At 37.7% G+C, this 25,858-nt stretch overlaps 1 protein-coding gene across 4 annotated transcripts in view; it reads left to right on the top strand.

Moving 5' to 3' along the window:
- The window catches only part of LOC150106232 (voltage-dependent calcium channel subunit alpha-2/delta-3-like), a 2,133,114-nt gene that overhangs the window by 1,482,503 nt on the left and 624,753 nt on the right, over positions 1-25,858 (top strand). For all 4 annotated transcript variants that reach the window (XM_090393048.1, XM_090393049.1, XM_090393047.1 and 1 more), the window contains one exon: positions 7,331-7,470. In XM_090393048.1, the coding sequence (XP_090249174.1) occupies positions 7,331-7,470 (140 nt within the window). The remainder of the gene's footprint in view (positions 1-7,330; positions 7,471-25,858) is intronic.

Here is a 25,858-nt window from a genome sequence, read left to right as displayed (position 1 = left end):
CTAATGGGAGATTTTAATTATAGGAATAGGATTGGAAAGAAGAGTTAGTAATAAGGAGAGTGAGTTTGTTGAGTTTCTGCAACCCAGTGATGTTTGTAATTTAAGATATTAAATAAATATCTAAAGAACATATTTTAAAGTTGTGATGGAAGCAACACAAGGTTTATCGGTGTTAGATTTGTGATATCCTCACAGGATATGGTTTTCAGTGCGGTCTCAACACTGCCACCTGTTGGTGAAAGTGATCATGAGGTTTGGAAGGTAGTCAAACAGGAAAAAGTTGTTATCAAGAAGGTCTATATGTGGAAATATAAGGTGATTGATTATGAGAAACTCCGTAGTCAACTAGCATCCATACATTGAGTTGATGAATTGTGTAGAAAAGATTCTAGTAGTAAGACTTATACGTTGGTTAGACATAACTGGTAATTAATTTACGGAATTAACAACGCATATAAAGTATATTAATTAAAGATAACTTTAATGAATCACTTCTATATTTCGGCAATGTCACATTGCCATCTTCAGGAACATAAAGATATGGTATGTGCACTAAGGAACTAACAAAGCAAATGAGGAAGAAAGTAAGAAACTAATTTTGTTCCTAAAGTCCTAATGGTGCCCTCTTGCAGGCTAATTTGGTAGTCTTGGCAGTTGGGCTGAAGTTCTCATAATGAAAGTCTCCCAAATTTGGGGCAGTTTCATGCACCCAAATTTGTTGAGGTTAGGAACGTTTTTTAGAGCTGCTGAAGATTCTTTGAATAATCTTTCGTATTTAAACTTGCTGCGATGGATTATTTTTGTTTTCTTCCAACGAATTTTATGGTGGGTATCTAAGGCATGGTCTGCCAGCCCAGAGCGGCTGTACTGGTGAAACCAGATGTAGTCTTGGTGTTCTGAAATCCTGATATTTGTTGTTCTGCCTGTTTGGCCAAAGTAGGACAATTTGCAGCTGCAAGGGACCTGGTATACAACAGGTAGGTCTAGGGGAAGTGGTTGGTCTTTGGTAGAGCAGATAAGGGATGCCAACTTTTTATATGGTCTTTAACAGGAAGTAAGGTCATATTTTTTGAGGATATTAGTTATTTTTTCAGAGGTGCCCTGGATGTAGGGGATAGTGATAGACTTGGTGTAGTCTTTATTGTGGAGGGGGGGAGGGGTTTTGTGGTTTACAGGTTTTAGTATTTTTTGGATTTTTTTGGGGTTATAGCCATTGGCTAAGAAAGTGTTGAGGATGTGGTTTAGTTCCATAGTCAGGGCCTTGTCATCTGAGCAGATTAATTTTGCCTGTAAACCACAACCCCCCTCCCCCCCTCCACAATAAAGACTACACCAAGTCTATCACTATCCCCTACATCCAGGGCACCTCTGAAAAAATAACTAATATCCTCAAAAAATATGACCTTACTTCCTGTTACAGACCATATAAAAAGTTGGCATCCCTTATCCGCTCTACCAAAGACCAACCACTTCCCCTAGACCTACCTGTTGTATACCAGGTCCCTTGCAGCTGCAAATTGTCCTACTTTGGCCAAACAGGCAGAACAACAAATATCAGGATTTCAGAACACCAAGACTACATCCGGTTTCACCAGTACAGCCGCTCTGGGCTGGCAGACCATGCCTTAGATACCTACCATAAAATTCGTTGGAAGAAAACAAAAATAATCCATCGCAGCAAGTTTAAATACGAAAGATTATTCAAAGAATCTTCAGCAGCTCTAAAAAACGTTCCTAACCTCAACAAATTTGGGTGCATGAAACTGCCTCAAATTTGGGAGACTTTCATTATGAGAACTTCAGTCCAACTGCCAAGACTACCAAATTAGCCCTCCAGAGGGCACCATTAGGACTTTAGGAACAAAATTAGTTTCTTACTTTCTTCCTCATTTGCTTTGTTAGTTCCTTAGTGCACATACCATATCTTTATGTTTCTGAAGATGGCAATGTGACATTGCCGAAATATAGAAGTGATTCATTAAAGTTATCTTTAATTAATATACTTTATATGCGTTGTTAATTCCATAAATGAATTACCAGTTTTGTGTAGAAAAGATGTTGACAGTGCATGGGGAATGATAAGGCGGTATCTAACACAAGGAATGTATAAGAGTTAAGCGAATAATTAGAGTAGGAGTGAGATGGATGTTTGAATGGTGAAATCAAGCAAGCAGTGTTACAAAAGAAATTGTTATGGAGGAAGTACAAGACAGTTTGTAGTGAACAGATCATAGAGAATATAAAGCGCAGGCCAGAAAAGTGACAAGCATAGTTAAAAAAGCAAAAGTAGAATATGAGAGGAGATTGGCCAGTCAGGTCAAAAGGAGGAAAAATAATTATGGCAATTTGATACTGGTGGATAGTTATGATAGCAGAGTAACCGTAGCAAATGATATAGTGGAATTATTTAACAAACACTTCATCAGTGTATATCATAATGGCATGAATGATGCTGTGCAACATGTAGAAGAGAGGTAAGAATTAAGAGAATTAAAGGTGAAGGAATCAGGGGCATATCAAAGTGCAGTGGGGAAGGTTTCTAAGGAGTGGAGAGAAGACAAAATAATATCTATCCACAAGCATGGTTTGAGAACAGAAGTTTCCAAATATAAAACTAGTCTATACATCTGCAGTTGTGATCAAAGTGTTGGAAAAATTGGTTAGAAATAGAATACAGGATTGGGTTGATTGACATAAGATTCTCTATGATAATCAGCTTGGGTTTGTGAAGAGCAGGTCTTCTTTTAGCAATTCGCGTATGTTTTATGATAAGGTCACGAATATGTTGGATAAAGGCAAATCATGTACAATGATATTCTTGGGCTTTGCAAAAGTATTTCTTAAATTACCACATGATAAAGTGGTGTACAAGCTGCAGAGGGATAGGAATAGACAGCATATTGGTTAGATGGATCAAAGATTGGCTCTCTGAATGATACCAACAAGTTGTGTATGATGGATCTGTGTCTCAGAAAAGGAAAGTGACCAGTGGTGTGCCTCAGGGTTCTGTTCTTCCCCCCCCCACTGTTTACCTTATTTGTTAATATTAATTTTTATGGCTATATTGCCTGTTTTTTTTAGGAGTACCCCTTTTATGATGTCATTGGCTTTTTACTCAATTTGTAGGGCATTACTGATGTTTTAAAAGACGTAGATACATGAAGAATGTAAGGAAGGAATAAATTTAGACATACTTTGTAGGATGTTCCTGGTTGTCTTCTTTCAGAGCAAATGCTGTTAAAGAAAGCAAACCAGGAACATCCTTCAAAAGTATGTCCAAAATTATTTCTTTCTTACATTCTTCATGCAGCTATGTCTTTAAAACATCAGTAATGTCCTAAAAATTGAATAAAACACAAATCACATCATAACGGGGTACTCCTAAAGAAAAATAGGCAAAATAGACATAAAAATTAATATTAATTTAGAGGAGTAACATGAAAAGGTGTCCAGAAATAATATCTATAATTATTTGTTTATGATATTTAATGTGGATTGACAGGGGATCTTCAAATGCTTGCCGATGATGCAAAATTAGTACAGATGTTAATTCTCTATAGGAAGATTTGAATAGACTTTAAAATGGATAACAGAGTGATGTGTGGTTTTACAACTGGTGTGCAAAATGGCTCTTAATTTTGATGTTCTGTTTTGTTGGATTCTTAGCAAGATGAATTAAAGTGGAAGAATGATATTGTAGGATAAAAATGGGAATAGAGTGACTGATGCAGAGGACATAGTGGAATTGTTCAATGAACACTTTATTGGAGTATTTCATTCTAGAGGAGTCAGTTTTAATGCTAGAGGGATAGGGCTGGTTCGAGGATTAGAGATATAGGAGGAGAGCGTGTGTTTCAGATACTGAGTACTCGGGATGTCAGTAAAGCTTTGGGACTGGATGGTATTTCACCACGAGTTTTGAGAGAATGTGCTAGGGAACTGACAGTGCCTTTAACCTGGCTTTTCAATGAAAGTCTGGCTTCGGCAAAGGTGCCCAGGAAATGGAAGGAAGGTAAGATAGTGCCATTGCATAAGGGTGGTAACAGACTGGAAGTGTCTAATTATAGGCCAGTCTATGTGTCATCAGTAGTTATTAAGATCTTGGAGAAAGTAGTGAGGGACCGTATACAGCATTGGGTAGACGAGGGTAATGTTATCTGTAAGAGTCAACATGGATTTGTGAAAGAGTGCTCTTGTTTTAGCAATATGCTAGCCTGTTATAATATAAAGTTACAAGAACATTAGATGAGGGAAAGGATATGCTGCACTTTTCTTAGACTTAGCAAAGGCAATTTGACTTGGTGCCACATGATAAGCTGATATTTAAGTTGCAGCACATGGGTCTGTCTGGATGTCAGATTGGTCAACTGGATTCAGGATTGGCTGTCTGATAAGTATCAGAGAGTTGTGTATGGTGGAGCAGTTTCAAGGAGGCAGAGGGTTACAAGTGGGGTCCCACAGGGCTCAGTACTAGGACCTATATTGTTTAACCTTTATATCAATGACATTGCCAGTGGATTGCAAAGGGATATTCAGTTGTTTGCAGATGATGCGAAGCTGGGAAGGATTATTAGTAATAGTGCAGATGTGGTAGCCCTGCAAGAGGATTTCAATAAGCTAGATAGATGAGCAAATGAATGGGGATATCGGTTTAGTGCAACAAAATGTAAGGTCTTGAGGTTTGGGATACATCGATGGGATGCTGCATACTCTATGGGAGGAGTTATACTGGAGAAAGTAGGGAAGACAAGAGATCTGGGGTTGATGATTGATAGAAACCTGAAGTTTACGCGACATATTGCAAAGGTGGTGAAGGTAACACACAGGATTGCTGCAATTATGAGAAGAACACTGACCTGCAGAGATAAAACCGTTATCATTCCGTAGTATGAGTCTCTGATCAGACCACACTTGAACTATTGTTCTCAGATTTGGTCCCCAGGATTTGAAGGAGATAAATTAACTGTGGAAAGAGTACAAAGATAGATAACAAACATGGTGTCAGGACTGTACAATGATAGTTATGAGGATTGGCTGAGGGAATGTGGACTGCAGAGTTTGGTGGATAGAAGAAGGAGAGGTGATATGATTGAGACTTTTAAACTGTTGAGAGGTGGTTACAGGGTTGACACTGGGGAGTTCTTTCGCTTGGTTGAACAGTGGGAAGGAGTGATGACAAGAGGCCATCCCTGGAAGTTAGGAAAGGAAACTGTGAACAAGAGGGTGAGGAGTGATTTCTTTGCATGGAGGGTGGTTGAACCGTGGAATGCATTGCCTGATGGAGTGGTGAGAGCGAGAACGATCATTGAGTTTAAGGAGTGGTATGATAGACTTTGTGTTTCTTAGAGGGGGGGAGGCCTCCCCTCGATGTGTCTTGATAGACTTTATGTTCTTAGGAAGGACCTCCCACGATGAGTCTTTTGACTCCATGGAATCCTGAATAATAATAATAATAATAATAATAATAAAGGAAATATTGTTTCTCTTTTTTGGGAAGCACAGAAATGATATTAGTTCATGTAACGTGCTCTTGAAGAAACTTTATTTTTAGGGTATAGTTAAGAGACCACTCTTTCCATCAAAGTGATAGAACTGGTTCATTTGCTTCAACATAAAGACTGTGCAGGAAATGTGTGAAAGGCACCATTAGCTATCCATATACATGATAATTAATTCCAATAGTGCAGTCTACTCTGCCTTGCAGAACTGTTTACTTGAGACCTGTAATTCAACTTTTAATATTGATAATGGAGAAAAATTTATGTTCATACAAAGTAGAAATGCAAGAGGGAAATAGTGCCAGTGGTTTTGAGGAAGTATGGTGTGAGATAGAGGTGATTGGAATGAAATACTTGGTTGGATGTTGTTATAGACCAGGTAATGTGGATGGTAGTGACTATGATATGTATAATCAAATTACCAAGAAATTCAGAAAAGAGTGATCGTTATGGGCAATTTTAATTATGGCAATATAGACTGGAATGATGAGATAGCAACTGGAAGTAAAGAAAATGAGGTTCTTGAGTTTTTGAGGGATAACTACCTCAGACAGTATGTAACAGAGGGCACACGAGGATTGAGTGTCTAGGATTTGATCAACTCATCAGAGGATGTAATTATAAATGAAGTGTCAAATCACCCACCAATTGGTGAGAGTGACCATGAGGTGATTACCTGGGTGGTTGCCAGCAGTGTGAGGACCTCTGTGAGAAAAGGGTATATATGGAACTAAAGGGGGATGATTATGAAGCGCTCAGGATACAGCGTGCAGGTGTAGCATGGAATGAGGAGTTAGCTGGAAAAGAGATCAATGCAACTTGCTGGATTTTCAAAAACTATCTAGTAAATGCAATGTCTAAATGTATTCCAAGGGTGAGAAGGTTAAATAAGGTATGTGTGAAATGGATGAATAAAGAGATTAAGCATACGATATGAAATTAAGCATAATTTCGATATGTTGCCAGCCTTGTTGGCCGAGTGGTTAGCATATCTGCTCTCCAACCAAAAGGCTGCGGGTTTGAATCTCGCTGTGGGCATGGTTGTTTGTGATTGTCTGTGGAAAAACCAGTGGTGGTGGTGGTGGTTGGTGGTAGATGGTGTTGGTGTAGTTGCGGTTAGTTGTAGTTGGTGGATTGAGTGGTGGAGAGAGCTGTAGAGCATGTGCCCTCCCTCAATGAGTCTGTGGACTCCCTGGAGGTGTAAAATAATAATAATAATAATAATACAGAGAAAAAGGGCAATCAGGAAGTACTGGAACAAATGGGGAATCACGTGAACTTTTAGATACTATAAAAGGAAGGAAAACTGCATATCTTGGTCACCTGCTTCATAATGAAAAATATAAAATACTTCAATTGCTTATAAAGGGAAAGATAAATGAAAGAAGAGGACAAGGAAGACGAAAAAAATCTTGGCTGGCAGATAGTAGCCTGGCATGAGCTCTGAGGGACTGTTTAGTCCCTTAGAGCTCATGCCTGTCCACTGCACATGTGTCCGATGCTCACAGTCACATGCTCATGCGAAAATTTGCCTTGGTAAATTTTGGCTGAGGATCGCTCAAAATTTGCCAAGGTGGTCGCCGACCTCCAATAGGAGATGGCACTAAAAGAAGAAGAATGTTAAAATGGACAGTCATAACTCTACCTTAAGAAACTTTTTTAAAGAAGTTTAACATGGAACAAAAAGATACATTATAAAAAATAAAATGGCTTAATACCTTAATACCTGCTTAATATTTTTATTGTTACACACCACATAAAAAACATTATACTGATGAACTCCTATTTATATATAAGTGCTAAAAAGAATCCATTTTCATTTATTTTATTAGGTACTAAAAAGAACTCACTTGTAACAGGAAGTCATGCAGTTTTTCTTGGAACAGGTAAAAAAAAGGCGCCAGCTGCTGTAATTGGATTACAGTTCTATCATTCAATATTTGCAGAGAGATTCTTTGACATTACCTCTAAGGTAAGAATAATATTTACCTAAGACTTGAAAGTTGCACTTTACTGTTCTTTTTGTTATTCTCCAGTGGGATATTGATATACTTATCCACTTCAATGCTAACAAAACACAGTTCTTTTTTTTTTGTATTTATGATAATAACAATCTCACTATGCCTCACTTTCATCTTGCTTTTTAGAATATTTGGTATGAGACCGAAATAAATATAATAATATATTTACTGAAATAAGAGCCAACAGGCTTCACTTCTGCAAAGTAAAATTATTCAAAATTAAGTGGATATTGAATACCACATTATTTCTTAGCCGAATAAGAAACTCAAAGATAGGACATCTAATCTAAGAGTTTCATGCCAAATATAGAAACTATATATATAAAGTTCGGTGAGTCCAAGCGTAAGCCAACACCTGGTAGTGCAATGCCAGGGCAACTCGTAGTAAAGGTGGAGCAAGTTCTGATCACTGTCCTTAATATTTTCCCATAATGTAAAACACAGCTCCTAGGAGAGAAGGTCACTACCCAGACTGGTTTCGACCTTTTTTGAGTTCTCATCAGTGAGTAGGTAGATGAAGCTTATTGGCTCTTATTTCAGTAATTGTATTTGTGCACCTTTTGGCAACTCGTACAGTAAAGAAATAAGCTCTGCCTATTGAAACCTTAGTATTGCATCTAGGGACCTTCTCTCATAATGTAGAACAGTAATACATCTCCTAGGAGCTGTGCTTTACATTATGGGAAAATATTAAGGACAGTAATCTGAGCTTGCTCCACCTTTACTACGAGTTGTCCTGGCATTGCACTACCAGGTGTTAGCTTATGCTTGGACTTGTAGAACTTTATATAGTTTCTATGTTCAGCATGAAACTCTGAGATTAGATTTCCTATCTTTGAGTTTCTTATTCAGCTAAGAAATAATGTGGTATTCATTATCCACTTAATTTTGAATAATAATATCTTTGAGTTTCTTATTTGGCTAAGAAATAATGTGGTATTCAATATCCACTTAATTTTGAATAATAATATATATATTATAATAGGATGTTGCTATGGGACAAGGAATGTGGAGGGTGATTCCATGCATGAAATGTTAAAATAAATTGCTTGGGCATGCAACAGGAAGGGGATAATAATGAGAGATGTTAATTATAGGAATGTGGATTTTTTGAGATGATGTATAAAAACAAGTAGAGTGAATTTCTAAAACTTCTGAGTGATACTTAGCAATATGTCAATAAAGTATCAATACTGCAGTCAATGAGAGTGATCATGGGGTACTTATTTGGAGTGTTCAATTAAGGGAAGGTTTCCTTCAAGATGGAATATATGTGATATTTATAAGTGGATGAGTAATTATAATAGAAGACACATTATGTCCTTGTTTTAATTCTTTATCCCAGGATGAGGTAACTTCACAATAGGCTGCTTATATAAAACAAATGAGTTCACAACAGTTGTGTCAGTATCCCATAATTACCAGCATACCACCTTGTTTTTGGACATTATATGGCCATGAATTATTGGAGGGTCAGTACCCAGAATGGTTCCATGGAGTCACTAGACTTATTTGGGAAGGCCCACTTAACTAGCAGTATGTCTGTTGTATTGAACCTTCAAATGATTCACATACCCTGCATTCACTTTAGGTGGGAGATGAATTTCATTTTACCCAGTGTAAGACTTTTGCCTTGCTTATTGGAGGCCTGAAGTGGCTTGAAAAAGTTCCATATTTGATTGCTAAAGCAGGATTTCTGGACTATGCAAAATAAATAAAAAATAACAACAATATATAAAATGAATTTAAAAAAAGCAGAAAAAAATCCTTAATCCTGTCATGTTATGAATGTACTATAGATATACAGAGAAATCTTTTTATAGTGTGAGCTACCACTGAAAAATTTGCAACACATTCTAGCAAGGCATGCCACTCTTCATGTAAAAATTTGTTCCTGATACCTTTCTTCTTCACCACATATTTACAAAACTTCCAGGAATGGCCTCTCATTCCTCCCATCTTATCCTCTTCTCTTTTTATAATCCTTTCTGTATTAATCTGATAAAATCCTTTAACTAACTTAAAGGTCTATATCTTCAAAATCTGCAATCTCCATTCCTTTGAATGCTCTATATAACCAATTCCAGAGCCCTGTTATCACTGGTCATTTGTCTTTGAATCTTCTCTGTTGTTTCTGTATCACAATGAAAACTAGGTGAACAAAGTTGAGCACAATGGTCCAAGTGTAGTCTAACCAATGCCTGATGCAGAGACACTGCCACCTTCTTTTCTTTACATGTCAATGTACTTCATATCATAGCAAGAATACAACGTGCAATATGCCCTTGGAACTTTAGTTCACTGATTGTTTCAACCTCTAATTCTTCTAGTATTTGTCTGCCATCCCCCTAAGATGCAGAATATCAATTACCACCTGAAGAACAGCTCTGCTAATACAGTTTGTAACCTTATATCTCTGTATCCTAAAGTGTGGCACCATTCATTTATTAATATTTTTTATTTATATTTTATTATAATATGTAATTTGTAATTTTTTTTTTTTTGGTTTAAGCCAATAAGAATACAATTTGGTCGGCTAAATCACAAATTGCCAGCCCATCCTCGTTCATTCAGTATCCATGTAGATACCCAACAGGGTGTGCCACGAGAAGGTGAGGATTGGACATTAGGTCAGAAGCCCTGGTCGGTTCTCTGCATTCCTTTAAAGGCTATGTGGAGGTCTCCTCTCAGTTATACAGTTTTGACCCTTAAGCATCCCCTTTTATTATAATAGTAATATTTTATTAAACTACAGCCCCATTCATTTGTCCAAACTAAAAGTCTATTCAAATCTTCCTGAAGAGAATAAGCATAATCAATGTAGAAAGTTTTTTAGGTGCAAATTTGACTTACTTGTCTGTTTGCTTACTTGGGGAAAAAAGATTAAAACCAAGCTTATAAAATTGCTTGGTATCTTTAACATAGTATACCCAAAGTAAAAAACTTTCTACATCTTTCTCTCATCCTGAGATTTTTATTTAATAAGGTCAAAGCACCTTGTGACAACTTGTTGTTTAGGTAAAATTTATAAGCTCTGCATTACTTCAACCTTGGCATTTTTGGGTCTGGCTCCCACTGATGAGACCTCAATAAAGGTCGAAACCAGTCTGGATAGTAGCCCTTGCCTTTAATGCATAGCATCATACATCTCCGCAAGGGGATGTGCTTTGCATTAGGGGAAATACTAAGGAAAGTGATCAGAGCTTACTCCACCTTTACCACGAGTTGCCTCAGACCTGAACTATGTTAAGGCACAAACTTAACTTACTTGTCTGTTTGTTTACTTGGGGAAAAAGGATTAAAACCAAGCTTATAAAATTGCTTGGTATCTTTAACAAAGCATCATCAATACTTCTGATAATTCTACCTAATCTTGAACTAACCTAGCAGAACTCTGAAACACATTGCTGGTCATCTTCCTTTTCTGAGACACTCCTTCATCATATACAACTTGCTGGTATCATATAGAAAGCCAGTCTTCATTCCATGTAAACAATCTTTTATCCAATTGCATCCTCTGCAGCTTATACACCAATTTGTCATGGCAGTCTATCAAATACCTTTGTAAACTCTAATATCACTGAATAGGAATATCCCTTATTTGACACATTCATCACCTTATCGTAGAATATAAGGATATTGGATTGCTTAAACAATACCAGCTGTACACAATCCCATGCTGACCATCATAGGGAATCCTGTTTCTTTCATTCCAGTTCTGTGTCTATTCCTAACCAGTTTCTCCAATATGTTTACGACTGCTGTAGACGTACAGATTGGTCTATAACTGGAAACTGCTGTCCTAGAACCATGCTTGTGGAATAGCATACTATTTTGCTTTCTTTTCAGGGACTTTCCCCACTTTCATTAAATAACTAAATCAAGGGAACAGATAGCACTATTGCACATTCCTTAAAAATAAAAATAAAATACATGGTGATATATCATCCATTCCCACCTTATTGGTAACATGGTTGTGGGAATGGATCAATATTTGATGCACCTCTGATTGTGAATATTGTGAGTATATTTTTTTGGCCTAACTTAATTTTAGAATAAGATTACATTGGGTTTTTATGGACCAATGAATTTAATGATAAATTATGCCAACAAGTTTCACCAACTGGGCTGTTTGGCTTCTTCAGGGCATACAAAACGGTAAAGACAACTCAAAGTCGCTAGTACATAGAACAAAAGTATAAAATATAACATAAATTAAAAAGACGCATGACGTCATATGCATGGAGCATGTGTTTCAATAGTTATTGTTGTGTGTGCACGCACTGTAGTTTGCATCAAAATTAAATTCTGGCAAGCTTAGCGACCTTATTAGGGTTTTCCATATGTCAGGCACCTCTGATTGTTTCAACCTCTAATTCTTCTAATGTTTGTTTCCTTTCTGCATGTTTCACAACATCGTTTACACTTGCATGGTATACACCGATAAATTGCTCATTAAATAACTCCACTACCATGGAACATAACAAATGAACATGGAAGAATTATTATGGAACAGCATCATCCACTAGTGTTACTCTTCCATAATAATTCCTCCTATATACCAGAAAAATTCTCTTCGAATTGACTGGCCAGTGACATCTCATATTCTGCTTTTTCATTTTTAACCATGCATGTCACTTTTCTGGCATGCATTTTATATTCTTCATGCATCCATTCTCTACAACTGTCTTGTATCACCCTTCTCCTTTCATAACAACTTCTTTTCCTATAATGCTTACTTGATTTCATTTCACTGTTCATTTATTCTCACTCCTATTCTATTTAATTGCTTAATTCTCGGTATGCATTTTGTGTGTCACATGCTGCCTTATCATTTCCCATACACTGTCAACATCTTTTCTGAATATCTCATTAACCTGATGTATTGATGCTAGTTGATTACGGAACTTCTCATCGTTCTCCCCGCCCTCTTTGTAGTTCCAAATATATACCTTCTTAAGAGTGACCTTTTCCTGTTTGAGCACCTTCAAAAGTATCTCATGATCATTCGCAACAACTGACCATGTTGATACATTGTTCTCAACAGCACTCTTTGAGGATATCACCAAATATAACATCCAAAAAGTTTGTGTTACTTCTATCACATGTTGCTTAAGACATTTATCCCTCAAAAAGTCAACTTGTTTTCCTTGTTTCCAAACACTATCTCTGCTTCCAAACCTCATTTTTTTTTAATTTAAAGTCTGTCATTAGAGTTACCTTTCTTTTACTTGCCTAACTAGGCTGACCATATGCACCGTTTTGAACGGAAGAGTACTGTTTTTTTTTTTCATCACCAAACCATCCTGTCATTTTAATAAAAATATCAATTTTGGCCCGTTTAAAATAAAAACTATAAATGTACTTTAATATTGGTTAATCATAAATTATTATTCATAACCTATAATTGTATATCAATATCATAGATTCCAGTAATTTGTATAACCATGGAGTCACATTGTTTGATATTAAATATCGATATCTGCAGTGATTTATTCAGAGAAAATAAAAAATATATGTTGGCACCACCTTGCACATCTCAGATGTGGCATCTGTTCTGCTGTAGCATTAGTTTTTGTTTTTCCTGTATGCTAACTGGTGGCTTTGTTATTCAATGCTGGTGTTTTATAATTTTTAAAGTTTTAAGTCTTATTTATTAAGGCTTTAAGTCTATTATTGCAATGCCAAAGAGTGAAACTGCAGTTTTAATGACAATCTCCAGAAAGAATTCAAATATAATAAACTTCATTAAATTTTCTTCAGCACATACCAAATCAAAAGCAATAATTACCAATGTTTTATCACTATAAATACCGAATAAAGTAATAGAGGATTTGACTAAAAAAAAAGCGTTACAGTCAGTTTAGATGCATCAAACAAAACAGATATCAAACTTTTTCCAATCTTTGTGTGGTACTTTTTGCCAAATGGTATTCAAGACAAAATTATAGAATGTATTTCCTTACGTGGTGAAGCATCTGACCTACAGGGTGCTATGTTGAAGGAAGTAAGTGACAAATTTGTCTTACAAAAGACAAGTACTACAAGGGGGGGGGGGGATTATGAAGAGCTAAGGAGACAGCTTGTGGGTATAGCATGGAACTGATTGTAAGTGAGCAAGAGGTGTTTGGGTAGTTGAGTAAACTAGATATAAATAAGGCTGATATAAAAAACTAAATATAAATGTGGAACTTGATAATATATCACCGCGTATTCTGAAGGAATGTGCCAGAGAGTTGACACCTGCCTTAACATATTTTTTTAATACGAGTCTTGCACTTGGTCAAGTTTCTAAAGAGTGGGAGTAGGGCAAGATTGTGCCACTTCATAAAGGAGGTGATCGAACTCAAGCATCAAACTATAGGCCTATCTCTGTGTCAAGTGTTGTGGTTAAGTTATTATTATTATTATTATTATTATTCAGGCCTCCAAGGAGTCAAAAGACTCATCGAGGGAGGTCCTTTCTAAGACATAAAGTCTGTCAAGACTCATCGAGGGGAGGTCCCCCCCTGAGAAACACAAAGTTTATCATACCACTCTTTAAACTCACTGACCGTTCTCGCTCCCACCACTCCATCAGGCAATGCATTCCACGGCTCAACCACCCTCCACACAAAGAAACCACTCCTTACCCTCTTGCTCACAGTTTCCTTTCGTAACTTCCAGGGATGGCCTCTTGTCATCACTCCTTCCCGCTGATCAACCAAGCGAAAGAACTCCCCAGTGTCAACCCTGTAACCACCTCTCAACAGTTTAAAAGTCTCAATCATATCACCTCTCCTTCTTCTATCCACCAAACTCTGCAGTCCACATTCTCTCAGCCGATCCTCATAACTATCCTTGTACAGTCCTGAAACCATCTTTGTTTTATCCGTCTTTGTATCCTTTCCACAGTTAATTTATCCCCTTCAAATCCTGGGGACCAAATCTGAGAACAATAGTCCAAGTGTGGTCTGATCAGAGACTTATACAACGGAATGATAACCCTCTTATCTCTGCAGGTCAGTGTCCTTCTCATAATAGCAGCAATCCTCTGTGTTACCTTCACCACCTTTGCAATATGTCCCCTAAACTTCAGGTTTCTATCAATCATCAACCCCAGATCTCTTGTCTCCCCTACTTCCTCCAGTATAACTCCTCCCATAGAGTATGCAGCATCCCATCGATGTATCCCAAACCTCAAGACCTTACATTTTGTTGCACTAAACCGATATCCCCATTCATTTGCCCATCTATCTAGCTTATTTAAATCCTCTTGCAGGGCTACCACATCTGCACTATTACTAATAATCCTTCCCAGCTTCGCATCATCCGCAAACAAACATCTGCAAAGTTGTTGGAGAAGCTTGTGAGAACTAGGATCCAGAGTTGGGTTGACAACAATGGTATAATCTTTGATGGACAGCATGGATTTGCTAAAGGGAGGTCATGTTTTAGTAATGTACTTACTTATTACAATAAATGTGACTGCTTCCTTGGACAGAGGAGAAGGATACACAGTAATATACTTGGATTTCGCAAAAGCTTTTGATAGAGTACCTCATGATAAGTTGACAGTCAAACTAGAGCAGATGGGTTTGGATATTAGGTTAGTGCATTGGATTGGAGAGTGGCTATCTGATAGGTATCAACAAGTTGTGTATGGGGGTGCGATATCCAGGAAAAGGAAAGTCACTAGTGGAGTGCCTCAGGGGTCTGTTTTAGGGCCATTACTATTTAACTTGTATATTAATGATATTGGCGAAGATTTGGATGGAGATATTCAGTTGTTTGCAGATGATGCAAAGTTGGGACGAACCATAAAGAGTAGTGAAGATGTTGTGGCCTTGCAAGAAGACTTGAATAAATTGAGTGATTGGGCAAGCAAATGGGGATGTGAGTTCAATATTGCAAAATGTAAGGTTTTAAAATTTGGAAAACAAAGATGGGATGAAGAATTTATGCTTGGTGAGAATATATTGTTAGAAGTAGAGGAAATAAGAGATCTGGGGGTGATAGTGGATAAGGATCTAAAATTTAGGGGACACATCGCCAAAATTGTGAAGACAACACAGAGACTTCTGGAAATGATGCGGAGGACACTGACGTGTAGAAGTAGGAAGATTCTTGTTCCATTGTATAAGGCTTTGATTAGGCCACACATGGACTATTGTGCCCAGATTTGGTCACCGGGATTTCAGAAGGATGAAGAGATGTTGGAAAGGGTCCAAATGCAACTGACTAAGGTAGTTTCTGACCTCTGGAATGTTGAGTATGAGGAAAGATTGAGAAGATGTAGTTTGCAGAGTCTTGTGGAGAGAAGGAAGAGGGGAGATATGATAGAGACCTACAAGTTGGTAAGGGGTTGTTATAGGATCAATGGTGGAGAAGTTCTACAGAGAATAGTGGGAGATCAGGGGAGAACCAGAGGTCATCCCTGGAAACTGTATAAAGAGGGTGTGAGTAGGGGAGTGAGAGGCAGGTTTTTTTCATGCAGAGTTGTGAATGATTGGAATGCCTTGCCTGGGAGTGTAGTGTCTGCAAGGAGTTTGAGTGTGTTTAAGGCACGGTATGATGAGATGTGTGTGTGTGATAAAAGGACCTTCCAGATGAGTCTTTGACTCCATGAGGTCTTGTTTAATAATAATAATAATAATAATAATAATGTGTAAAGAAGTGATTCACTGATGTTAATTAAAGCATGTCAACAGGAAGAAGCAAGTATCAAAGGATGATAGATTGGCTTTGTATGGAGATTTAATCATTAGAGGTATAGTGAATAATAAGGCACATATGACATGTCTGAAAGGAGATGTGCTTTGCATTATGGGAGATACTAAGGCAAGTGATGAGAATGTATACCACCTTTACCACGAGTTGTCCCGGTCCTGAAAATACTCTAGGTGCAAAGTTTGTTTGCTTACACTTGGATAAAGGATTAAACCAAATATATAATTGGTAGCATAGCCAATTGAAAAAACTTCCATCAACTTATCTCTAATCCAGAGAATTTTAATAATAAGGTGTGATACCTTTTGGCAACTGGTATAGATGAATATGACTTCTCCATTACTTCCACCTTAGTATCACCACCTCTGGGTCTGGCTCCCATTGATGAGACCTCAATAAAGGTCAAAACCGGTCTGGGTAGTAGCCCCTTTCCCTTAATGCATAGTATTATACATGTCTGCAAGGAGATGTGCTTTGCATTAGGGGAGATACTAAGGCAAGTGATTAGAAGTTATACCACCTTTACCACGAGTTGCCCCTGTCCTGAAAATACTTCAGGTGCAAACTTTGTTTGCTTATACTTGGATAAAGGATTAAACCAATTATATAATTGGTTGCACATATGACATATTTTCTGGGGGGGGGGGGGGAGGTACACTGAAACAAATATCTGATGCTATACATGGGAGTAAGGAAGGAGGAAGGAACAGACATCAGAATTAGTAGTAGTGGTGGGTATAAACAACTTATGGTGAGACAAGGAATGTGGAAAGAGATTTGAAGAAGTTGTTGCAAGAAATGAAGGATAATAGCATCATTGAAAAAGTGATCAGCAGGTTGTACAGATGCGCTAATAATGAAAAGTGATCAGCAGGTTGTACAGATGCGATAATAATGAAATAAATATGAAATAATACTGAAGACAAGATAGGTGAGTTTTGTCGGGTGAAGGGTATTCAATTTGTGAATTATGAAGTCAATTTAAATTGAAGTTGGAATGGTTTAAAACTGACGGACTGCATTTGAATGGGTTTGGATTATTTAGATATTTGGAATGTGGAAAGAGATTTGAAGAAGTTGTTGCAAGAAATGAAGGATAATAGCATCACTGAAAAAGTGATCAGCAGTTTGTACAGATGTGATAATAATGAAATAAATATGAAATAATACTGAATGACAAGATAGGTGAGTTTTGTCGGGCAAAGGGTATTCAATTTGTGAATTATGAAGTCAATTTAAATTGAAGTTGGAATGGTTTAAAACTGATGGACTGCATTTGAATGGATTTGGATATTTACAGCTGCAATTTTCTAACAGTATATAGGGACCAACTGAAATTAGCATGGCTAAGGGTCTGAGAGAGAGAAAGATAAAAAAAAACAGGTTGTGGAAAAACAGGAAGATGATGAATGCAAAAGTGAAGGAGTGATTATGGCAGGGCAGGGTGATGCAGTGAAAAAGGTGGAGATGAGAATAATATGAATGAAACTCAGTTAGGTTCAGGGAATTGAAGATGGTCAGATCAAAGAGTAGTGTACTACAGAAGCCAGAGTACAGAGTGATGGTGCTGGTGGATGGCCTCAATGAGTGGAGAATTCTTATGTTTGTATACAATTGTAAAAGGCACCAGGAATAAGGGATTGAGTTCATAGCACTGGTTGATTTGGTACACAAAGACAGTTGTCATAAAAGAAACTTGGGTTTCATTTATGACACTATCAGATTAGAAATGGAGGGCTATAGAATTTTCTAAAAGGATAGGACGATGAAACAGAGGAGGAGGAGAAGAGGGGTGTTAATGATAGCAGAGGAATTGTGCCCTTTAAGAGTAGATTCAGAAAATAGCAGTAAGTGAAGCTATTTAGTATGAAGCTGGGACAAACAGAATAGAATATTTCATAGGAGGTTGTTATAAGCAGGGCATGCGAAGAGCAGTGATTTGTGAAATGTTTAGATAAATTAATTAGGCATAGGCTGACTATCTTTCCTTGAGACAAAAATGGGACATTCTTCTTCTTCTGTAGCTTGTCCCACTTAAGTAGGGTCACTGTTTTTTTAGTGAGTCTCCTCTGCATCCTCCTATTCTGGGCTGTAACTATATCCATGTTCTTCATCCTGAAGTTCTCGTTCACCAGCTCCCTCCATCTCTTCTTTGGTCGCCTGTGTTTCTTCCTCCTGTGCACATCCATCTGGCATGACCTTCTCACATACTCGTCCTTCCCTCCTCATCACATGACCAAACCATCTCAACCTTGCCTCCTGTATCTTCGCTCCTAAGTTCATAACTTTTACCATTCCACTTACGTAGTCATTTCTCAGATGATCCTTTCTGGTAACACCACACATCCACCTAAGCATTCTCATCTCTGCTACCTCCATCCTGCTGATGTTATTTTTCCTCAGGGCCACAGTTTCCATAGCATATGTCATAGCCGGTCTCACTACTGTCCTGTAGATTTTGCCTTTTAGATTGATCAGCACCCTCTTATTGCGTAGCACTCCGGCCATCTCTCTCTCCAGTTTTTCCATCCCACTTGTATCCTGCATCCTATATCCTTCTTAGCCTCTCCATCCTCTTTCACTGTTGAACCTAAGTATCTAAAGTCCCTAACCTTCCTGATGATATTTCCTTCCAGCTCCAGATCTGTCTCCTAGCTGCCATCCACTTTGCAAGACATATACTCTGTCTTACTTGGATTTTCATTGCGTGGGACATCAACTTTATTCCTCTGTAATTCTTACAGTCTTGTGCATCCCCTTTACCCTTGTAGATGGAGACGAGTACTTTCCCTCAACTCCTCGGATATATTTTCCTTTTGGCAAACTTTTATATACAGGTCCCACAGTAGGTCAATTCCCTCTTCCTCCAGAGCCTTCCATGCCTCTAATGGGATCCTGTCATGGTCCACCAATTTTCCATTCTTCATCCTCTTTATGGCCTCCTTCACTTCCACTCTACTGATGTTCTGCACCCCCCCCCCCATAAGGCTATCATCTTCTTTGTGAGTCCTCGCGTTTTCTTCATTCAAATGCTGTTCAAAGTATATTCCCCATCTGTTTCTTATATCCACATCCCTCCTTAATATCTTCCTCCAGTCTTTGATCTGCCTCACATGTAAGATGTCTTTTGATGCCTTATTTCTACATTTTTCCAATCGATAACAGGACAGGGGTTATGTAATATTTTGTTTTAATGAAAAAGTTTTATTACAAAAAAAAACATATTGAGCTTACCATTATTCTTCAGTGACAGAATCCATACAAAAATTTATGAAGATGTAGAGAGGAACTGTATTTCACCATGATCGTAACATGAATATTTCTCCGATGAAATGATCTTACGCAGCAAATTTTGGTTGTTCAACACCTTATAAAACTTTTCACACCCCATGACACAATTTTGTCTTATAACTAACATAGCCCTCATTGTCTCAATATTTAATTTAGATTTCTCATTTGATCACACACTGGTACTGGTCATAACAGAAAATATTCTCTCAATAGGTGCTGTACTTCCTGGAAGACGAAGAATAAACTCTACAGTGTTACAAGTCTTTAAAGTCTAGGCATTTTTTGCTCATTTCAGAAAATATCTGTACCCATCTATCAGATAGAGGAATGTTTTCTCTGCCTCACAATTATAGATTTATGAGGGTCCACTGATCAAATACACGAGTTTCTTCTGTTTCTGTGCATGTGATGAGTTCCTTGTTCAGGCTGTCCTGTATTTCTTTCCATTCAGGTGTTTTCTTTAGTATCACCCACTTGAACTTCTCAGTGTTTCCTAAACTGCACTGTTGACACATTCTAAGCTGGTTTCATAGAAATTCTCAGCTGCCTCAAAAAACTTAGCCTCATTAATTTCTCCTGAATCTACTAACATTTTCAGTTGTTTTTTTGCCATCAGTAATTACGGACACTTCGCTTTTTCTGGACTCTAAATTGTTTACAAGATTTTCAATGTTTCTGGCTACTTCTGTAGCTGTGAATGTTATCTTTTTCAATTAAGCTAATGTATGTTTCGAACATAGACACTTGATCTCTTGCAAATGATAACCAAAATTTCAAACAGGGATCTTCAAACAATGTCCGCAACATAACAGGGTTTTAATGGGATTATATTGATCAAGTGCATATAATAAACAAGTATGTTATACCAACTAGTTTCACCAACTAAGGCTGTTGGCATCTTCAGGGTACATAACTGATGTAAGGCACTAAAAAAGTAAAAAACTGTTACAAACTATAATCAACCGATTCCAGTTATATTAAACAAAGAACAGAGCGTGTACAATACATGCATAGAGTGTGCATGATATCACTGGTTATTATTTAGGAATGTTCTATAGTTGGCACTATAATTCAGTTCTGGTGAGTTGAGGGATCTAATAAGGGTCTTCCAGATCATGGGCAAGATTAGTCCTTGGTTCCTGTTAAGGTTTTGTATACAGCAGGCAACTGTTGTGGCCTCCTTAAAAATTCGGGAGATGAAGTCCTCCTCCATGTAAGGAATTGTGCTTCTATCCCACTGTATGGTATGGTTCATTCTTGAGAAATGAAAAGCTAACCCTGATTTTTCTCCTCTGTTATTATTGACGTCACCTATGTGTTCTTTTTGCCTAATTTCAAGGCTCCTTGAAGTTTGGCTGATGTAATTCAAGCCTCACGAGTTTAATCAGAGTATGTTATAAATTCCAGCATATTTGGAGAAAGGATGGCTATCTTTTGGAGATCTTAAGAATTGTCTAATCGTTTCTGTAGGTTTAAAAGCCACTCTTATTTAATGTGGTCTAAGAAGTCTAGCAATCTTATTGGAAGCTGACCCTAAGTATGGAATGACGATGGTAGAAATATAACGTATATCATCTTGTTGTCTTTGTCGGGGTTCAGAGAAAAGTATCTTGTGGACGAGTCTTCGAGGAAATCCGTTCATGGTAAGGTTGGTGGATATCAGGGATAGTTCTTCCTGGAGGTCTTGTTGATCTGTTGCAAGGAGAGAGGCAAGGTTCTTCAACATGTGTACAATACTTAGTTTCTGAGAAATGTGGTGGCAGGAAGTGAAATGTAAATAACATCCTGTATTGGTAGGTTTGTGGTAAACTGAGAGGTTGAAACCACCATTCGGAAGCTTCTTAATTAAAGTGTCCAGAAATGATAATTGTTATCTTTTTCAAGTTCTAGAGTGAATTTGATTGTGTAGTGTAGAGAGTTGATTTTGTTAAGAAAGTCGAACAGGTCCTTTTTTGTATGGTTCCAAACGATAAAGATATCGTCCATGTATCTCCACCATACTGTGGGTTTAGGGTCTGTTTGAGATAAGATTTTACTTTCAAAATCCTCCATAAAGAGATCAGCACAAGATGGAAAGAGGGTGCTACCTATTGCAAGGCCAGTCAATTGCTGATATATGGTTTTATTCCATAAGAAAAAGTTTCATGTTAAACAATGACGGAACAGAGAAGTAATGTCTTGTGGGAGCAAACTTCCTAAAATGTTGATGACTTCCTCCACAGGGATGTTAGTGAATAGAGATGTAACATCCAGGCTGGTGAGTAAATTCGTATTGGAGATAGAGATGTTGTTCAGTTTCTCAATGAAATGTTGCGAATTTCGTATATAAGTATCCGAATTATGGATGTGTGGGTTGAGGAGGCTTGCCAGGTGTTTAGATAACAGATAAGTTGACAAATTGATTCCATCCCCAATCGGGCGTAGTGGTATTCCATTTCTATGTACCTTAGGAGCACCATATAGTCTTGGTGTTAGTAGATGCAAGGATTTCAATCTTCGTTTTAAGTCTATAAACCAGTTCACCATGTGACGTATTAAATCGTTGGTGTCATTGTGATGATTTAATTACATCGGCCAAACTTCAAGTAGCCTTGAAATTAGGCAAAATGAACACATAGGTGATGTCAATAATAACAGAGAAGAAAAATCGGGGATAGCTTTTCATTTCTCAAGAATGAACCATGCCATACAGTGGGATAGAAGCACAATTCCTTACACGGAGGAGGACTTCTGCTCCGAAATTTTTAAGGAGGCCACAACAGTTGCCCGTTGTATACAAAACCTTAACAGGAACCAAGGACTAATCTTGCCCGTGATTTGGAAGACCCTTATTAGATCCCTCAACTCGCCAGAACTGAATTATAGTGCCAACTATAGAACGTTCCTAAATAACAACAAGTGATATCATGCAGCTCTATGCATGTATTTTACACGCTCTGTTCTTTGTTTAATATAATTGGAATCGGTTGATTATAGTTTGTAACAGTTTTTTACTTTTTAGTGTCTTACATCAGTTATTTACCCTGAAGATGCCAACAGCTTTAGTTGGTGAAACTAGTTGGTATAACATAGTTGTTTATTATATGCACTTGATCAATATAATCCCATTAAAAGTCATTCTAGAGCTTTTTGGTCAAGAAAATTAAACGTTTTTTAACATAACAGGGTATTTTTCTTGAAAAAGAAAATAAGAATGAAGCCCATCAAATTTGCTTAAAATTCTGTCAATTGATGGACCAAAGAACAAAAATCATATTTCCTTGCTCTAACAATTCAGCGTAATTGTTTCCTGCAAAGTCACAAAAGTATTTCAGTTCTTCAACTCTGACGGTGTATATATTGAAGTATTTGTATACTTTCACTGTAAAACATTCAATATCAATTGATAAACAGTTGACAGTACACTGGAGACAATTCTGTATAATGTGTGTCCTACAACCAATACTAATAATTTGCCTCTTCAGTTCAGTTCATTTTTTGCCACATCTTATTTTTGCCAAATCTTTTGCAACCATCAAAATTGGTGTTCATATTATCTGCACACAAAGCAACAATTTTGTTTTATTATTATTATTTTTATTATTATTATTATTATTATTACCTCAAGACCTCATGGAGTCAAAGACTCATCTGGGAGGTCCTTTTATCACACACACACATCTCATCATACTATGTCTTAAACACACTCAAACTCCTTGCAGACACCACACTCTCATGCAAGGCATTCCAATCATTCAGAACTCTGCACGGAAAAAAACTGCCTCTCGCTCCCCTACTCACAACCTCTTTATACAGTTTCCGGTGATGACCTCTGGTTCTTTCCTGATCTCCCACTATCCTCTGTAGAACTTCTCCACTATTAATCCTATAACAGCCCCTTACCAACTTGTAGGTCTTTATCATATCTCCCCTCTTTGTCCTGTCCACCTGACTCTGCAAATTACACCTTCTCAATATTTCCTCATACTCGACATTCTAGAGGTCAGAAACTACCTTAGTCAGTTGCCTTTGGACCCTTTCCAACATCCACCTGAAAACACGGTGACCAAATCTGGGCACAATAGTCCATGTGTGGCCTAATCAAAGCCTTATACAACGGAACAAGAATCTCCCTACTTCTACACGTCAGTGTCCTCCGCATCATTCCAAGAAGTCTTTGTGATGTCTTCACAATTTTGGCAATGTGTCCCCTAAATTTTAGATCCTTATCCACTATCATCCCCAGATCTCTTATTTTCTCTACCTCCAACAATATATTCTCACCAAGCATAAATTCTGCATCCCATCTTTGTTTTCCAAATTTTAAAACGTTACATTTTGTGACATTGAACTCACTTCCCCATTTCCGTGCCTAATCACTCAATTTATTCAAGTCTTCTTGTAAGGCCATAACATCTTCACTACTCTTTATGGTTTGTCCCAACTTTGCATCATCTGCAAACAACTGAATATCTCCATCCAAATCTTCACTTATATCATTAATATACAAGATAAACAGTAATGGCCCTAAAACAGATCCCTGAGGCACTCCACTAGTGACTTTCCTTTTCCTGGATATCGCTCCCCAATACACAACTTGTTGATACCTATCAGATAGCCAGTCTCCAATCCAATGCACTAATCTAATATCCAACCCCATCTGCTCTAGTTTGACTGTCAACTTATCATGAGGTACTCTATCAAAAGCTTTTGCGAAATCCAAATATATTACTGTGTGTCCTTCTCCTCTGTTCAAGGAAGCAGTCACTTTATTGTAATAAGTAAGTAGATTACTAAAACATGACCTCCCTTTAGCAAATCCATGCTGTCCATCAAAGATAATACCATTGTTGTCAACCCAACTCTGGATCCTAGTTCTCACAAGCTTCTCCAACAACTTAACCACACCTGACACACAGATAGGCCTATAGTTTGATGCTTGAGTTCGATCACCTCCTTTATTAAGTGGCACAATCTTGCCCTCCTTTCACTCCTTAGGAACTTGACCAAGTGCAAGACTCGTATTAAAAAAATATGTCAAGGCAAGTGTCAACTTCCTGGCACATTCCTTCAGTATGCGCGGTGATATATTATAAAGTCCCACATCCTTATTTACATCTAGTTTACTCAACTCCCCAAACACCACTTGCTCACTTACAGTCAGTCTCTCCTCCCCATCATCAACTGCTCTCAATCTTTCCATGAAGTCACATTCACAAGATTGAAAGATCTTTATGAACTGCTCATTAAGTATCTCCACCACACATTCTGCAACAGCTGTCTTTATACCATTTTCTCCAATCAATGTCATCCTTCCATAATCATTCTTTCTTTCTTTTGCTGGCTACATATCGAAAGAACTCCTTAGGATTCTTTTGGCTTCATTAGCTAACTGCTGTTCATGCCTCTCTTTAGCTACCCTAACCAACGAAGTCATCTTCCTTGCCTGGTTTTTGTAGACTTCATGGAATTGGTTATTTTCACTTTTCTTATCCTGCCTCCACAATGCCCTTTTTCTGTGTATCACATGCTTAATCTCTTTATTCATCCATCTCACACCTACCTTATGTAACCTTCTCACCCTTGAAATACATTTAGACATTGCATATAGTAGACTGTTTTTGAAAATCCCCCAAGCTGCATTGATTTGTTTTCCAGCTAACTCCTCATTCCATGCTACACCTGCAAGCTGACTCCTGAGCTCTTCATAATCACTCACCCTTGTAGTTCCACATATACCCTTTTTTCACAGGGGGTCCTTGCACTGCTGTCAACCACCCAGGTAATCACCACATGGTCACTTTCACCAATTGGTGGATGATTTGACACCTCATTTATAATTACATCCTCTGATGAGTTGACCAAATCCAAGACCCATAATCCTCGTGTGCCCTCTGTTACATACTGTCTGAGGTAGTTATCCCTCAAGAAACTCATTTTCATTACTTCCAGTTGCTATCTCTTCATACCAGTCTATATTGCAATAATTAAAATCACCCATAATGATCACCCTTTTCTTATTTGCTTGGCTTATTTCACTATACATTTCACTATCACCACCATCCACATTACCTGGTCTATAACAACATCCCACCAAGTATTTGATTCTATTCACCTCTATCGAACACCATACTGCCTCAAAACCACTGGCCCTATTTCCCTCTTGCATCTCTACCTTGTATGGACATAACTCTTTCTCTATCATCAATAGCACTCCCCCTCCTTTTTTATCCCTTCTATTCTCACGAAACACATCATACCTTTCCATCTCTATTCCTGTCAGGATGTCGTCCTCATCTAACCATGTCTCACTTATTCCGACAATCTTTGGTCGCACAGACGCAATTAGTGCAACCATTT

The sequence above is a fragment of the Typopeltis vanoorti genome, chromosome 5, assembly GCF_054136105.1.
Source record: "Typopeltis vanoorti isolate ZY-2024b chromosome 5, IOZ_Tvanoo_1.0, whole genome shotgun sequence".
NCBI classification, from domain to species: domain Eukaryota; kingdom Metazoa; phylum Arthropoda; class Arachnida; order Uropygi; family Thelyphonidae; genus Typopeltis; species Typopeltis vanoorti.
This window is presented reverse-complemented; position numbering and strand designations above follow the sequence as displayed.